The sequence below is a fragment of the Erithacus rubecula genome, assembly GCF_903797595.1.
Source record: "Erithacus rubecula genome assembly, chromosome: 1".
Classification (NCBI taxonomy): domain Eukaryota; kingdom Metazoa; phylum Chordata; class Aves; order Passeriformes; family Muscicapidae; genus Erithacus; species Erithacus rubecula.
This window is the reverse complement of record NC_136658.1, coordinates 56,700,200-56,718,255: the sequence shown is the minus strand read 5'-3', so window position 1 is coordinate 56,718,255 and position 18,056 is coordinate 56,700,200. Positions and strand designations below refer to the sequence as shown.

The following is an 18,056-nucleotide window of genomic DNA, read 5'->3' as shown; positions in this document are numbered from 1 at the left end:
TGTTTCAACATCTGGAGGGAGATATTGAGAACATACTGATATTCTGTCCAGTACAAGCTTTTTTTTAAGGCCGTGGTGGACACTACACAGGATGTAGCTATGCACGTATTCACTTATCCAGCTGCAACAGCTATGAATGGATTTGTTTCTTGATTGCTTATCCCCCACCTTGGAAAGGTGTTAACAACTTGAGATCAGATAAGAACCAGAGCAGTGCTGAACATGTAAATATTCCAGAAAAAAGAATAAGAAATGGTGTGTGGAATGACTGACTTTTACAAAGGGCAAGTTAAAAATCCAGCTAGCAAGAGAGTGCATATATTATAAAACATGGTCATTAGAAGATATCTAAGTAGTGAAACTGGAATTTTTCCTTGTAATTTCTTCTGTTATCTCAGTTGATGATTTTTCTAGAAACCATTAGTTCATAATTGTTGTTCTCTGGGTATATTTAACTACTTTCTCTGTGAGAAAGAAGCACTGAAGTCTAGTACACCACTGTTTTACTCTGAATTAGTTGAAAAAGACAACTTTCAATAACTGGGTTTTGCACTCCTCTGGATTTCAGTGTTTCCTTTTTGCTTATTTCAGGGGTGAACAGAATGTTTGGATGTTTGTTTCCCCATGACTGCTTTATCCTTTTCTCTGCTTAATAAGGAATATTTACTGCTAAGGGGCCCAATGCCACAATTATTTTACCACAAACTACTAAACTAGTATGGAGCTCAACTGGAAAATTTTAAAATACTAATTAAAATACTGATGTTAGTATTAAAATACTAATGTTAGTATTCTGTTGTCTTGGGAAGGTGAATAAATACCCACTTTTATTTAACTGAAATGAATTGTAAGTACATATGAGAAAGTGAATGTGTGATTAAAGTTGAAATCAGCATGCATCACTGAAGGTGGCAGCTCTAGAGCTTGTGTGCATATAAATGGGGTTTACAGAATTAATAGTTTCCCAAGAAATCATGTGTAGCTATGTAATTAAAAATAAAATGTCAATGACGTCTTGTTTTTAAAGATTCATATTCATTCAGATTTCACTCTGCATTGGCAACCTTTGCATTACTGAAACACCTACCTCCATCTAGTTGATGCTGCTCATATTGCACATACAGTAACACTGTCACACAAAGTAATGTGTGGTGGTTTTCCTAGCTTGACACCTGTCAGTACATCATCAGGATAGACAACAGTGGCTTATTAATCTTGTTTTCTTTTGTGGGATGATCTTGTTTGTGAGGGGAAAAGCCTGACAGAGTTGATGGATCTCAAATGTTTATCTCTGCTCTCTCTGTACCACTGGAAGGAAAACTTTGCTTTCATCCTTCAGGTTGTGTTTCTACATGTGGTTTGACAGAAAAGTTGAAAAGAGCAGAGTATAAGCATCTGATGAGCAGAGATCTGTGGTTTTCACACCTACACCAGTAATCTTTGCCCTTCTTGCTCACCCCTCATTGTTTTTCATCTTTTGTAAGAATGTAACTGTATGTTATTTCAGGAGTCTTGGTATGTTTGTCCAGAAGGCATACCACAATAAGACCCCATCATTATGTTGATGATAGAAAATAACAGTTAAGACTTTTTTTTCAATAATGAACTATTTCCTTTTATAAATATCTATTCTGGTTTGCTATCAAAGGCAGTTTGGGCTGAAGACTGAAAAATCTCTACATTCTCTGAAATGTAATGATGCCTAGAGATTTGGGGTATGGGGTTAAATAGGGGACTACAGCCTTGCACTGAGACTTGCAGGAGAGTGAATTATTCCAACTGAAAAACATTATTGTTGTGGAGATAGAGGAGCATTCACATGGTCCAGCATAAGTGATCAATGGCAAAAATATTCATCTCCTTCCTCCTTCTTACTTTTACTGTTCAGTTGGATTATACAACACATTTTTTGGTAGATATTTTTCTTAATCCAGCCATTCCAGTTCTTTTCCTCAGTGGAATCATGGATTTTAGCTGTGTGGAGATTTGAAATTCAGGGCTTTTTTTTTTGTAGAAACCTAGGTCTTGCTCTTGATACTTGTGCAGTTTTTAGTTTGGGCAGTGTCAACGTTTCATTGCTGGAGAAATGACTGGGAGAGCCTCTGTGGGTACCAGCTTCTTGAGCACTTGTTGACTGACTGACCCCTCAAGAGTTTGTTTGACTGTGAATTAAATGGTTGATTCAGAAAGGAAGATAGCAGCATTTTTCCCACAACAGCAGCATTTTTCCCAAAATGACTTTGCCTGCTTTGGAGCTGGCATCCCTGCTGCTACCAGAAATGAAATGCCAGTAGTGTTCTCCCATGGATGGGAGCTATGAATTCCCACTCTTTCTGTATATTTTCCTGGGGCTCAAAATTCAGGGAGACAGATCCTGCTGGCCTCAAAAATGAGCTGTTCTTTTCTACTGCCTGACCTTGAGAAATCTAGTCATTGCTGTGGTTGGGCGATTTGCTGCAATGTCATTAGTTTTCTACCCAAATGGCTGATTTTGAACTTGTGCTTGAGATTGTGTACAGCAGCCCTCTAAATGTGGCTCCTACCACCCTATGTCTTTTGGGAGAGATTTGGATAAAGCAAATTACTACAGGAGAAAATCAAGGCAATGCTATATATATATTGTTGTTGTCCGGGTTTTTTAAAAAAAGAGGGAGGAGTTTTAAAAATTTGGAAAGAGAAGACTGGATGGGAAGACTGCAAATGCCAGACAACACAAGCTATTCACTTCAAAGCATAATGGCAGCATTTTCTGGTAGCTACCACACATGTTGTTCAAAGACAAGCTCATATACTGCATGGCATTTAAATGGAACTGCAAATAGCCATGAAAAGGAGAGGCAGGACTTTGGGTAGTGCATCTGAATTCATGGGAAGGAAAATCCTTACTGCCTTTTTTTACTTCTTTTTTTGGTATTACTCTTCTTTCGTGATGGATATGAAAAACCTGTCAAGCTGAGGTATAACATGTTTTGACAATTGGATATAAAATGGAGTGAACTCAAAATATTACTTGAAAATGCTGTGAATCTACTTCCAGACTGCTGTACGGATGCCAGCACTATGGGACTTGTCTGCATGCTTGGTTGTTGGTTGAGGTGTTGCCTATCTCCTAATGCATCTTGCAGGAGCAGTACCATTCTGCATTGTGTGAAGGTAGTTATAGCCAAAGGAGTACTGCAAATGGAGGAATGCAGCACTGGGGTTATTTAAAGATAAAGCCATTTGCCATGTAGTCTGATCCAGACTTTTGGTAATGGGTAGGGAGAAGAAAGGAGAAGAAAAGTCTTTGGAAAGGTAGCAATTCAGACATTCATACATGCATGGGATGATCTGCTCAGGCAGGCATTGTGACAGGAACTGGCAGGTGTAGCCAAAATTCTGTACTGGGGATGGCACTATTGCATCACTGTTGCATCATTGTCCCAGTTCACTGCAGAAGACAGCCAGTCTTCTCTTCAGCATGCAGAATTTGTCTTTTCTTGCTGCAGGCCATTCTGGGGACCTGAAATTGATAAATCAGCATTGATCTGATTAATTGCCCTCTGAGTTTGCCCCATGAGATCCTGGCATAAGCCTGCCTTCAGGCAGCTGTTCCTGTGTGTGGTTCAGTATCTTGAATCTTCCTTCCATCTCTAACCTACATCCTTGTATCAGGCAGCTGTGTGCTTCAAGCTGATGCAAGCAGCACTTCTCTCAAACTGATGCACAGGGCCCTTGCATGGTTTGAGGTAGTGTAGTGTAAAGGGAGGGTGGCAGAGGAGCTCTGGGGTGGAGAGAGCAGGCTGGATGGCGAGTACCTGTGCCAAGGCATGGCTGAGATTGCAGGCTGGGCGTGTGGCAGCACTGCCTCCTTGTCTCTGGGCAGCTAATGCTGTTGTGATGGAGAACTGGTCAGCCAGCATGCCTGGGTGTGTGGTGTGATCCTTGCATGGGATGGGGAGAGTCTAGCTTGGCTGTTTCCATCACAGCAACGTTAAATTGAGAAACCTGCCCGTCCCTTCCAAGCTTTGAATTTTGCTTGGTAGTAAATATCAACTGCCCTGTGGTAGAGCTGCCTTTTTGCTAAAGCCATTTAAACCTGTGTAAACCATGAAAACAACTTGGTATTAAATCCCTTAGTATTTTCTTTATTAACACAGAAAAAAATCTTTTAAATTTGGATAGATTGTAAGGCAAAGAAGCCCTGCCTTATGATCAGCTATATTTGGTCTCCAGTATAGCAAGCCAAAGAAATGTACTCAATTATTATTTTGGTATCAGGCATATAATCAGCATATTCTGTGCTGTGTGCTTTTTGTTCAGTCCATGGTGATTTTGATGTCATGCCATGCTCAGAATGGTTGGTCTTTGGTTATTTCTTCTTGATTTGTCTTCTCCTGCAAGAATCACAGCAAATCTGAAAATAAATTAGCCCTCTGTGTGTAAGCTTTTTAAAAATGCTTAAATTTAAATAAAGAGTTTATTTGCATACTGTTTGAAGAAAATTGGTTGGACCTGACATTTGCAAATTACCAAAGTATTAGGGGATGCTGTATTAAAAAAAAAAAAAAAACAAAAACAAAAAAACCCCAGCTATTTTATAGCAGCAATTAAATTTGATTTTATGATACAGCCTTTAATTATGTCATTGATCTCGTTCTATCAAAAAAGCAGTGATCAAAGCAAAATATATTCAACTGAATGGAGGAGAGAAAAGAGACATAAAATTTGGAAAGGGATGTTGTTCAAAGATGGATAGAAATAACTCTTGTAAGGTATTTTCTTTATTATTTGGTTGCTCATATGGCTAAGTGGTTGAAAAATTGTCCAAAATCAATTATGCCTATTACATAAGAGTACCACACCCAGTATAAGCAGTTTTCATCAACAAACAGTGACTCAGAAATCGTAGACATAGTTTGAAGATGTAATATCTTAGGGTGGGATTCACTTCACTAAGGTTCTTAAAAGCCAGGGAACTCTGAGCCAGTTTGTGTTTGGCATTTTTTTTAATGATACCTGGTTACTGGGTAGGCTATCATAGTTCCAGCCGAGCTTGAAGCTCTGCACTGGGTATAAGCCAGATGAAAGTCTTTAATGAGAATTGTCCTCAATCTCTGTACAAAAGCAGATTTTTAAGTGGAGCACTTACTTTTGTGACATCAACAAATTCAAGTTGTTGTGCAACTTGGAAAATGTTTTGGTTTCAAGCAGCAGTGTTAAATTGTTCTTTGAGAATACCTTCTAATTACTTAATTATTACTTATCCTTTGAAAGTCAATATTAATGAAACCTAACTTGGCAGAGCCAATGCTTTTATTTTAATATCAACAAACCACGTAGTTGTCAAAATCAGTGGGTCACAAGATTGGTCTGACAGCTCCATCCTGTATAGCTAATCAGTGTTGAGTGCTGCAGCAGCTGCACAAATAACTTAGTCAAAATACTTCCAGTGTAATGTCTTCTAATGTAATTTTAAGAGGTGTGCAAGTCTAATATAGGCATTTACAGCCCTGTACTCAAATTGGACTCTTGCTGTTCCAGGAAACAGGATTATGCAGTGCAGCATGGCATTCAAAAAAAAAAAAAAAAAAGAGGAATTTTACAGTGAAGGAGGTTGACTGTGGGTATAGAAGACATTGCAGGTTTGGGATGGGCCCAGCTCTTGTTGAAGGAAACTCCTCGTCCTCTGTTGCACGCATGCCTTGCCAGTAAAATCTCTATAAACCTAAACATTTCAGCTATGTAGTTCTGTAGATGTTAGTGACAGCTCCAAAATAAGAACAATTTTAGGATTCTTAAGAATTTATTGGAGTTTGAAACATAGCTGTAAACCTAGACTCTAGTCCTACAGCCCTTTTTATAGTACAACTCTAAAGTATGACATGCAAATCTCAAATTTCTAACTTGAAGAATGAAGGGCCTAATTTTAAACTAGGTATTCCTATTCTTCATATTCCCTATAACCTAGGGAATATAAATGCTTATTTTTAAAGTTTCAGTGCTATGATTTTACATTGGATAACTTCCTCAAAATCATTATCACTAAATATATAGGTTTGGAAACAAAATACCATATAATAGATGAGACAAGGATAATTTTCAGATTCTGTGTTTTTAAGTGATTATTTCTAAGATACAACTTCTAGTTTTCTGTAGGAACAGAGTGTTGTTATATGAGTATTATATAAAGCACAGTTCTCCTAGGGGAATCACATCATTTCCATTAATTTTAAAATTTTTCTCATCTTGAGTCGGTGTGCCATCACTCATTTTCTATCACTATTTGTTACAAAAAACCCTTAAACACAAAATAAGATTTTTATAATATTTAATTTTATTCTCAATAGGAAGATTGAACTTACAGCATTTGAATGAAAAGAAAACCTATGTTAAAGCTAATTAATTTGTAGGATTTCAGGTGTTAGTGTACATCCCTCTTGGAATTAAAAAAATATGATAGGGTGATAATGTAATAATTTAACAGAACCTAAAAGAGCTTCATCCTCTCCTTTGCTCTTTTTGCCAAGCACAACTCATTTTTTTCAGTCCTAATTTCCTTAATTACTGTGGTAACCAGTAGCTTTGCTCTGGATGCATGCAGGTTCCACAGCACTTTTAATTGTGTGCCTGAAATCCTGTACAGGATTGAGGACAGTCAGGATCCCCAAAGGGTGTTTCATAATTAGCTGGTGGCTGAATGTGGTGACCTCTAAGCTCAAATAAATAAAATTCGAAGTATTTGATTTCTGCTTCCAGCAAGCATGAAACTTCTCTTTTGGACTGATGGCAGAATAATATATCCTTTTTTGACTTGCATGTGGGTTATTAATCTGGGGGTTCAAAAGAAATCTGCCAAATTTGGTCCCTGCAGGGGATGTACACACAGGGGGGATCTAGCAGCAGCTTCAAGCAAGTACAGACTTGTGCAAATGATTTGGTTTTTTGGGTTTTGAGGTCTTTTTTGAAAACCACTTTGCTGAAAACTTGCAGTTAATTCTCTTGGTTTTTGGTATCTTAAGTCCTTTATAAAACACTGTTCTTGTTCACTGCTTTTTCACTCTGGATATACAAAGGAGTACCATTAGCATAATCCGTCTAGTTTCCAAGGAATGGCAATTGTTGTGCACGTGGTAATGTGGACTTGGAGCGATTCTTTAGTCACACTGCCTTAGGTGCATGTGGCACCAAAAAAACCCACTATTAAAATGCTTTGTGCTAGATATCATGGGTATACATGAAGTAGGGGATAAAAAACTTTCTCTCTCTTTTGCATTTCTGTTTGAAATTTCTTCTGTGCTTTTCAATGTGACTGGTATTGCTTTAGAAAATGATAAGTATTCCCACAGAATTTAGCTGAAGATTGACTTACACTAGAGGAAACTGTTTTAAGATGTTGGATCAGACTTCTTTTGAGGCATAAAGAACTTGCTGCTTTGAAATTAATGTAAGAAAATAGTAGTGTGAACTAAGTGTTAAACTGAGGTTGGTTTGTTTAGTTCTTTTTTTTTAACTACTACTAAGATTCTCTTGCTAGTCCTGATTTTGTCTATGTGTCCAATTAACTCTGAACTCTCATTCTTATAGGCAGTTACTGGGCAAAGCTTTGGAACCAAAGACTTTAGAGCAGCTCTGGAAAATGGAGTCCTGTTGTGCGAGTGAGTATTGACTTACCTATACCAAAACCCTTCAGGTTAACATCAGCTGGCCTCTTTCCTTCCAGGCCTCTGAATTTTTTTTTTTTTTTTGAAGTACCAGAAGTATTTGTAGTAAAAAAATATTATATATATATATATTTAATACCTGATATTTATCATGGAAAGTAAAAGCAGCTTTTGGACATACTCTTTCCAGATCCATGTGCTCTGTGTGTTGTCCCAGACATTTCTTTGTGTGATACTGAGAGGATCAAGCTGTTGTTGATTGATGATATTGGTTTTGGTTATAATGCCCAGGATATCTCTGGGCTTTCTTTTCAGCTTCTGCAAGGTGGTGTGGCTGTGGCTGAGATCAAAGCACTCTGTTACCCCTATACCCACTGTTGTTGTTTGGATTTGGATTTCTGTCTTCCATCCCCTGCCCTTTGTTGATTCTGTAAATCCTGAAACTACCTATTCCTATCACAGGCTTTACACTCAGCTTGTTTTGGAGCACTTTCTGTAAGGAGTTTCCTTGTGCTTATATACTGTAGGCTTGGCAATGATGAGACTTGCCTGGTTTCGTTGCTAGACTGAGTCAGAGGTGTAAAATGTCCACTCATCAAGTCTCATCCACATATCTGTAATTGGCTTGGTACTTACTGGAACAGGTTTCCAGGACTGGAAGTGGTGCTAATCTCTTAGTATTTTAAGGAACCGAAGTTGTAAATGTCATTAGGGAACCAGTGTAAGAGAAATCTCATTAGAGAACTACCTGGGATGCTAAAAAAAACCCAAACAACAAAACAACAACAGAAAAAACCCACAAATCTCAGAGCCACTCCAAAATCAGTTCAGCAAAGCTAACTTTAAGAAAATATTTATGAAAGGTCAGTTCTCTGAGCTTCTTTTCCTATATGTGGTTTTCTCCTTCTGTGAATATTGACATGTGTTCTTTTGATTTGGACTCTTTGCCCTCCCAGTCTTATCTTGCTACCTGCTTCTGAATTTATCTGTGATATGGGGCATTAATTAATTTTCAATAATATTGTAGAGCTGGATGCTTTATTTTCATTACTTACGTAATTAAATGTTAATGAGTGTGAATGTGGTAATAAAAATAGTTTATGCTTTTCATAAGAAGGTATTTCTTCAGTTATGTGTTTAGTGGGATATGTATAATGTATTCAGATGTTTAAGAATTGGCCATTGACTGACACATACTAATCTTCTGATATCTTTATTGTTGACACTTATTTGGCAAGAGAATGAAGCTCCATCTGCCAAATGCAAATCAGTTAAATTTATCTTTAATTAATAATAATACAGGAATATAATTCTGTAGTTTCTTCAGCTGAGCAGCTTGCCTTAGGAGGCATGCAACTTTCTTTGAAGCAAAAGATGCCTTATGTTGTACTAAAATAGCTGTTCTCCTGTGTCATAATTTTAAATCTGACATACTTGAAGTCCAAGGAGGAGTGATTTTCATAGAAATTCTGTGGAAACAGGAAAGAGCAGATGGCAAAAATCTTCTCATGTCCAGTTTTCTCTAACTACAGTATAGTACAAAATCTCAAATAATTGAGACAAACTAGAAATTGCATTGTGCATTTCCTTGGTTCATCTGTGGCATGGCTAATTTAAGTGGATATATTATCTCTGTAGATTGCATATCTGACTTAAACCATAGCAGATAAGACCTCTATTTGCACCACATATTCCTACAGCATCCAGTCTGTTTTACTTGTCCTGTTCAATGACCAAGTGCATGTGTTGGCTGAGCCATCAGTAGTTGACAAAGCAAACCCTTTCACATTTTGCCAGTTCTAATGTGCATACACTAGAGAAAGACATACACTGAAGTTTTTCTGGTCACATGCTATTTCATGTTCTCCAGCAAAATAAATCAAAAATTACGCATTTGGAAGATTTAAAAATAAAAGGGGCGGAGGAATGCAAACTTTTTTTATTCCACCTCAACAGGTCATTTTTTGGGTGGGAAAAGTAATCAAACGTGTTTTGTTTTCTGTATAACTGAGTGCTATTGAAAAAACTGCAGCGCTTTTATTTTCCTGTAGGTATTTAGAAACGTATTCTTCATTCCAGTGTATAGGGGGAAACTGTTCTTTGTGTTTATTAAATACATTTTCTGTTTGAGAAAAAGATGCTTTTTCCCTGCACTGAGTTTTAAACTCCAGGTCTTGTCTTTGCACTAGTGTGGGTAGATCAGAAAGCCTTGCTGATGGTTTGTGTGGGGTAAAGGGTCTGGCCAGACAAGCAGCAACAAAGTGAAAGCAAGCAAAAATATCCTCAAAGGTATAGAGGCAGATGAAGTGTGCAGGGTGTCCTGAGGTCCCTGTTCTCTGCTGACCCTGTGGTCCAGTGTGTAATTTGGTGAACCACAATATTTCCCTACCTCCGTGACTGAAAACTTGGGTACAAACTTGCAAGGAATCCTGTGCCTCCTTCTCACTGCAGGATAAGGTATGCATTTGAACTTATGTATTCAGTAGTGATGTGTTAGTCTATCCTATCTTCTGAGCTTAATTATAAATTTTATGTGAAGAGTGATATCAGGTACAGTCTCTTCTGACTGAGGTGGAAAATGACTTGTGCATGTAAATTATATGTGCCAAAAAGGATTGCTGCACACAGCATACTGGACTTGGTAGCATTATGAAAACTGATTTTATTTTTCACCCCTACAGGAGTACTAGTGCTATCACACTGAACTCCGAAAATGAATATTCTGGTACATTTTTGACATCTGCTCAGAACCTTTATGAGAATAGAATCTATAAATAGGAAATTTGAGTCCAATTAATATCACCACCCATGCAGTAGAAACACAGATCCTTTTCTGCCTGCACCTCCTCAGGCATTTTCTTTTTTCTCACTTTGCTGTTCCCAGAAACCTCTCTGTGTGTGACTTGCTTCATTTTTGCTTCTGCAATCTGTTCTTGCTTGTCACTTCTTGGGAGTGTTAACAGGTTCATCTCAAACTTATTCAAATCATGTTAAGTTAGGACTACATACAAAGTATTTCTTAATAAGCATTGGTGCTCATACTTAGGTACAGTAAATTATTTACCAGAAAATCATATGATTTTTTTTTTTTTTTTTAGTTTGATTAACAAGATCAAACCTGGCATCATTAAGAAGATTAATCTTCTGCCAACTCCAATAGCTGGCTTGGTAAGTAATGGCATTGAATCTAATGTCTGGCATATGAATCAAGTGATCTTTGTTTTTAAGGAGTTTTCAAAATTTTAACTACATTTTCATTTTTTGTTCAAAATGATACCATTTCTATATCTTAGACCACAAGGGGTACCTCATCTGGATGTGTAACTTCAGTCACCCTGTCACTGCATGAAGCTTCATCATCCCCAGATGTGTCCAGCACTGGCTCCTGTGCACAAACCTCTGTGGCAGTACTTGTCTCCATTTAAAGGCCACCATCCTATCTTACATTCAGAAGCCACTTCTGATATCCCTTTCTTAGGGAATGGGCAGAGTAGGAAATACTCTGTGTAGTTGAAGTATTTTTAGGACCTGTTTCACTCTACCCACAGCAAAGCTTTGGTTGCATTAAAATAACTCTGATGCAAAGATCTCTTCTCAGGTTTCAGCTGAGGAATTTGCCAATGTTTTGGCTGTAAGTCACATTGCTGGGGGTAGAGGTGGGAGATGTATGTCATAATTTTCACAGGAAATGTAAAAGATTTTCTGTATGGTTTGGAAAATTTGCTTCCCAGAGACTAGGATAAGTTTTGCTGCCATTTAGCATCAGAAACCCTTTTGTGAATTAATTCAAAGAATTCCTTCATCATTTTTTTCACAATGTCAAGATTGTTGGCTATTTATGTCATCTAGAGGGTAAAGACTATTTAGTCCTGCCACAAAAACTCCTGGTCCCATATTAAAAGATCCAAGGTGAACAGGGACATATGCATGGTTCCTGTGACAAATTGAAGCTCCCACTTTATGATAACATGCAAGCTCAACATTAGAGAAAATTACCTGGTTTCTTAGTAGGAGTAGAATGCAAAACTTCTCTAGATACTTCTATTTACATGTTTTATTGGTATGAGCCAAGAAACATTGGCTTTTGCTGGTCAGCCATATAGCTCATTAGAGAATAAGTGTAGCTAACTTGACTGGAGGTCATAAAATTAGGTTAAATTGCTATAAGTTGTTGCACAAGCTGAGAATCTTCATTTCCACATCAAATGAATGTAGAAAGTATTATTTGCCTTTGTCCCAGACAAGCTCAGGTATTTAGGCTTGCAAACAAGACTGCTGCACATTCTTTTCCTGTGAGGCATATAAAAAAGAATTCAAATGAAACCAAAATAATCCTGAGGAGGACAACACAGTTATTTGATCAGTGGTTTGATTGCCTACACGGCCTCTGAAGTAGCCATTAGATTCAAATCAGAAAACCATAAGCTAGATTTCATTTTTGTGGTGATTTAAGTATTGTCTTGAATCATAACTGCAAGCACTCTTGTTTTTATATGCATTTTTATTTCCAAATGTAAAAATGCAGAGTATTCATTTGGTGCGTAATTTATATCTTCCTTGTAGTGTATTATTGTTTCTTGAAGTTGTTTCCAGTTCCTACAAGTCTTTAAAAATAGAGGCAAAAACGTGAATGATTCTTGTAAATCAGGCTCACCCAATGTTATTGCTAAAATACAACCTAAAGATAGTAATTGAGAGAGCTGATGTTTTGTGTTAACCTGTGGAAAAGGTTTTCCATCAACACTTCAGTTTCAAAAGACAACAATTATGAAGACCATATTGGGATGGATTCAGAAGATGGTGCTTATGGTGACAATAGTGGAGGAGTGGTTTTCACAGACTTGAGAGGAACCTCCTCAGTTATACCAGCTTTGAAGAGCCCAGGTTTCATCCCAACTAAACTAAAAAGTATGGAGATTCACATTTATAAGAAAGCAGACATTGATACCTGGCTGACTCAGGATACTGTGGTTGAAAGATAGAATTTAGAGATAAAAAAAGCTTACTAGGAAATTCAGTGGTAGGTTTGCTTGATATGTTCTGGAAATATTTTCATTGCTTTTAAGTTGTTTCTCCCACAAATGTACTTCTAGTATTTTCTGTGGCTTCATAAATGCTACATATACTTCTGTGGCTCTCACTTTTGCTGTCTTCAATGCCTTTAAATCTCACACTAATTGCTCCCCAGCAAGCTTTCATGGGATATAGAAATCACTGTTAGAAGGGGTGAATTTATGTTTCTCATTTTTCTCTTTTTTTTTTCTGTGTGGTTTTTGGTTTTTTTTTTTTTTTTTATCCAGATGAAAATGTTAATATTGAGAGATTTTTTTTTTCTAAAAGGAAGATCTTTTCCTGTTCTGTCTTCATGCTCCCCTAGACTCATATCCTGACATCCATTTCGAAAACATTTTATGCCTTTATTGCCTAATTAGCATCCATTTCTCTCCTGACTTTTCTTATTCAAAGGAAACAAACCCCCCATGGTTTTGAGAGTTCTGTGGCAGTCTGATTATCAGAAGGAAACAAATGCTTTGAAAGACATCTTGTTTCTCTTCCCCCTGCTTCCCCTCCCCTTTGTTTTTCTTCCCCTCTAGGAATTCCTTGAATTTGATTTTGCTCCCTAGGGAGTTAATATATTTTATTTCCATATAAGTATGTTGTTTAAGCATTGTGTTCACTTCAACTATTTGACAGGATTTTTCAGCAGAAATACAGTGTTGAATAGATGTCTTTGGTTGAATCTCCAGAAAAGTTTTTTATCTCACTTCTCTGAGTTCATGGTTATTTTGAAAACAAACTGTTTGAGCAAAATAGTAAGTCAAGGCCTATAGGAATAATGAAATATTCTGTTCTATATGGAATGTTGTGTGCTAGAGCTTTTTTTGTATTGCATTAGTGTGAGGTGCTGCTTTTAATGAAGTCAATGCATTATTGATATGTCTTGTTTTCTTTTATGACACCTTGCTTATCATAAGATCTAATAGAGACTTTATATTAGTAGGAACATTTTGCACAACTCAGATCAAGCCTTAGCTTTTACCTTTAGTTTGATTATACTGCTGCCTAGTGATTTTTAGGTGTGGATTGCAGTGGTTCAGGTCTAATCATGATGGAATGGAAAAATAAATACATGTGTTTTGAGGATTAAATACTGAAATGAAACTTGGCATTCAGTTAATGAAAAATGCTTAACTGGTACCAGGAAAGTTCAAAATACTGATTAAACTTCTCCTCTGTTTGGCATGGCATGGGAAATCTGGGCTGCAGCTTGTGTGGGAGGGTTTGTAAGAACTCCTTGGGAAGAAGAGTTGGCTCTGGCTATAACTTGGTATCCATATAACAACTTTTTGCTGCAGCCTCACTGTTCCAGCTCTCTCCTGAGGCATGTGGGTGAGATGCAGGCTTTGTCTTAGATGCATTTGCCTGCTCCCTTCTGTTCCAGTTTGGAAAACAGAGCTGCTGGGAGTAGGGCCAGTGCCAGAGTGGCTGTAGGGAAGCTGTGGTCAGGACAGGGGACTGAGGAAATGTCCATGCAGCTCTTACGGTGGTTTCCTGGACAGTGAGTTGTGCCAGCTGCAGGCTGCAGAGCTCCAGCTCCAACAGGAGTTGCAGAAAGTTGCTTTTTGCAGCAGATTGATTTTGAACAGCACATGGCAGATTTTAGAGCCAGCCATGTTCCCACAAATTTCCTGAAGGGAGTGAACTTGGAGGTGGTTGTTGGGATTTTTGCCTTAATTTTGACTATTTTTTAAAAAATGCCATTTAGGACATTTGCACTAAAATAGTTTCTGAAAAAATAAAATTATTTTCTGATTATATTTCAGACTAAAATACACAGATTGTAAAAAGAGCAGTTCACATATTTTTTTCCCAGTACAGCAAACCAGTAGAGAGTAGCAGGTTCTGAAGCCCTCAGGCATTTCTGGGGGATTTGGGAAGGGTAACAGAAAGGTGAGAGGGTTGTGAAAGCTGAGATTTCATTATGAACAGTAGAAAAAGTGCAGACTGAACTTTCTTATTTTAAAGATCCACTTTTTCTGGTCCTTATTTGCGTGAAACAGACATAGCGTTTAAAGAAAATTAGTTGATAAATCTTGCTAGGATCAGATCCTGCTAAATTATTTTTGTTAGACTTCTTGGGTAGACTTCTTCAGTAGGGGTGGTAAAAATAAAATGAACGTTTAACAAAAGCAACCCAGAGGAAATATTTTTTCTCAAAAATACAGAGTTTCCTGTTTGAATCCCAGCATGTGAAGGTGAGGTGAATATAATCACACGAGGGGGAAGATTTTGTGGTTTGATGACATATTTTCCAGCAGGGCTTTGCTGAGCAGTTTCAGGGGTGCATCTCTGGTTGCAGCACCATTCTTCCCCAAAAACCTCCTGTTTTCATCTCAGCTGGCTGAACACAGAGAATCATAAAGATGCCATGAGACAATGGGAAGATGAATGAGTTATGTATTGTTTATGCAAGCTGAGTATATCTGTCAGAATAATACACTGCTTGTTGCTCAGGAGGAATAAGTGTACATTCTTCAGCAAGACAATTTTAGTTAAGGTATGTTTCCAGCTGACACCAGGTGGTGAAGCAAATTCTGAGGTAAGAGCCAGTGTCCCCTTTGGAGAGGGACAGGGGTAGTGAATGGAAATTTTGCTTATACCAATTTTTGCCTTGCAATATCCCAGTTTAGTCTTCTAAGACCATCTATTTTTGCTTGCAGCTCCTGTGAATGAGGTGGAAGTGCAATGCTTTGCACTGTGGTTGGGAAGCTTTTTCTCACATCAGAGACATGAGGGCTGTGATCGTACAACAGGGCAGAATAGAAAACTGTGGGTTTTTCAGAGCTGTAAATGAAAATACATTAGCACTTTGGTTTCAAGTTGGCCTGTGATTTCAAACAAGGTGAGATGTTGCTAACTCAATCAATCTTCAGTGTGAGTGCTGGATGAACATGAACACAAAATGTCATCTTCATAAAGTTCTTCAGCTTTGAAAAAGGGATATTTTTTAAATGAATTTTTGTCTCCTAGTCACCCACACAAAGAAAGCTGCACATCTCTAGGCAGTCCCAGGTTTGAAAATGTTCATCTGAAATACTGTGGAATGGGATTTTTTTTTTTCTAGTGGGGAATTAGGGTTCCTTTAGGGTGGAGGGCATCTTGATGCTTTTCCATGCAGATTTTTTTCAAACATTTGTTTTCCTGATTCAACAGGAAACAAATCCTTCTGACATCTGCTACTCAAACATCATTGCTGATCTTTAATGCAATGTTAATATGACACCATTCTAAAAGGTGTTTATTGAAATTATCAGGAGGTATTAATACCACTTGCACCAAGGCAGCCACCTGAAACAGTGTTACTTAGGTCTTTGCTGTGTGCCTTCTAAACCAGGAAAGGAGGAAATAATAAAGGCAAAAAGAGAGAAATAGGATAGAAAGCTAAACTCAAAGGGGAGATAAAGAAAGGGGTGGAGAACATAAAAAAATAAAAATATTTTTCTGTGCCTTTGTGCCGAACATTTTGCAAACCATGGAGCCGCCCTGGTATTTCCTTATCTTTTGTCATCAAGGAGAGCTGGCCAAAATTTCCTTTTCTGTGGGAAAATTTTCTCGACAGGGTGATGGGATTTTTTGATGGTGTGGTTTTTTTCCCCTTGTGTTGTAGGGGAATGGCATCTAGATGACATTTTTACTTTATTATAAAGACGCTTTCAAAATGATTTTTCAGGCAAAGTTCACACTTGTGCATATTAGTTCAATTGTATGTTTTATTTAGGACTTGGCTACAAACTTCCATCTCTAGGTTACTTAGAATCTAATTAGTTGTTTTTCCACTTAAATTTAAGAAATCTAATGATATGAGAGGCTTAGTTTGATTTAAATTAATTATTCTTTTTTCAAAGCACCTCTACTTCCAAAGTTCATTCTTTCATGCTCATTATTTTCTCTTGCTGCTCACTTTCTAGTCTTTGGTATAGTCTTTATATTGGTACATCCTTTCTGTCTTCTTGCATTATATATATTTTTAATAATTATTTTTTCATCTTAAATTCCCATTCTTTAAATTCGACTAGTAGGGACTACAGTAGTAATAATGGTATCTTGTCTGCTATGAGAAAATGATTATAAAGAAACTTCTGTTTTCCATGCCTGATGAAAAATGAGGGCAAGTACACAAATACATGGAGTAAGCTATATAAAAGTTGCTGTTTTAATTAGTCTGGTATTGTTTTTATAAGGCAAGGCGCAAGGTGATACCTGTATTTTTCTGGAAACTTGTTAGTTTAAATGTGTAAACAAAAACAGAGCTATCATTACCTGTTTTCTGGGTGACTATGCTCAGCAAGTTTTTGGGAAATTCAGAAAGACGAGTATTTTAGGAGACTTATTACTTGGCACAATCCTTACTAGGGAAAACTTCTGTTTTGCAGTAGCAATTGATTTTTTATAATGAATGAACTTCAATATATTTAAAACCAAAGAGGAAGAAAGTGAAAGTGGGTATGACCTCCTCAAACTGATGCCTGCATCCAAGGCAGTTTATATGTTTAATATAGGCTCAGGAGCACTTTGGATAGTAGGAATGAGGACAGGTTCCTCTTTATAGTTGTTATTTTCTTGTTCAATATTCTTCTTATGCTGAAGGTAAAAAAAAACCAAAAAAACTTCCCCAAACTGTTGTTTTCCTTTTTCTTGTGGGAAGCAAGAGATTTGTGGTGAAAAGGAAACACTGAGCCCATCTCTGAAAAAGGTAGGAAGGATGGCCCTGGGAACCAGTGACCCATCAGCCTCATCCCTGTGCCTGTTTAGATCATGGAACAGCTCCTCCTGAAAGCTCTTCTAAGGAACACAGTGAGCAGGGATGTGATTTGGGACAGCCAAGGGTAAGTCCTATCTGACCAACCCACTGGCCTTCTGTAATGGAGTGACCGCATCAGTGGACAAGGGAAGGAATGCAGATGTCACCTGGCCTTCTGTCAAGCCTTTGGTACAGTGCCCCTCAACATCCTTCTGTCCAAACTGGACAGAGAGATTTGAAAGGTGGATTATTTGGTGGATAGGGTTGGACAATTGCAAGGAGAGGGTAGTGGTCATAGTTAATGTCCAGAGAGATACTGGGGACATCCCTTAGAGATTCTTGCTTGGACAGGTTCTGTTTAATGTCTTCATCAATGACACAGAGGGATTGAGAGCACTCTCAACAAATCTGCAGATGACACCAAAGTGAGTGGTGCAGTTGACACACATAAAGATGGGATGCCATCCATGGCGACCTGGACAAGCTCCAGAAGTGGGCCCATGGGAATCTCAGAAGACTTAACAAGGCCACATGCAGGGTGCTGCACCTGGGTTGGTGTACTCCCCTGTAAGGTAAGAAATAAGAGCAGCCCTGCAGAGAAGGATTTGGGG

General features: G+C 37.8%; 1 protein-coding gene across 20 annotated transcripts in view; it reads left to right on the top strand.

Annotated features, from left to right (window-relative positions):
* LMO7 (LIM domain 7) overlaps positions 1-18,056 on the top strand; it is a 128,816-nt gene that overhangs the window by 27,354 nt on the left and 83,406 nt on the right. For all 20 annotated transcript variants that reach the window (XM_079309747.1, XM_079309746.1, XM_079309744.1 and 17 more), the window contains exons 2-3: positions 7,567-7,637; positions 10,742-10,811. In XM_079309747.1, the coding sequence (XP_079165873.1) occupies positions 7,567-7,637; positions 10,742-10,811 (141 nt within the window). The remainder of the gene's footprint in view (positions 1-7,566; positions 7,638-10,741; positions 10,812-18,056) is intronic.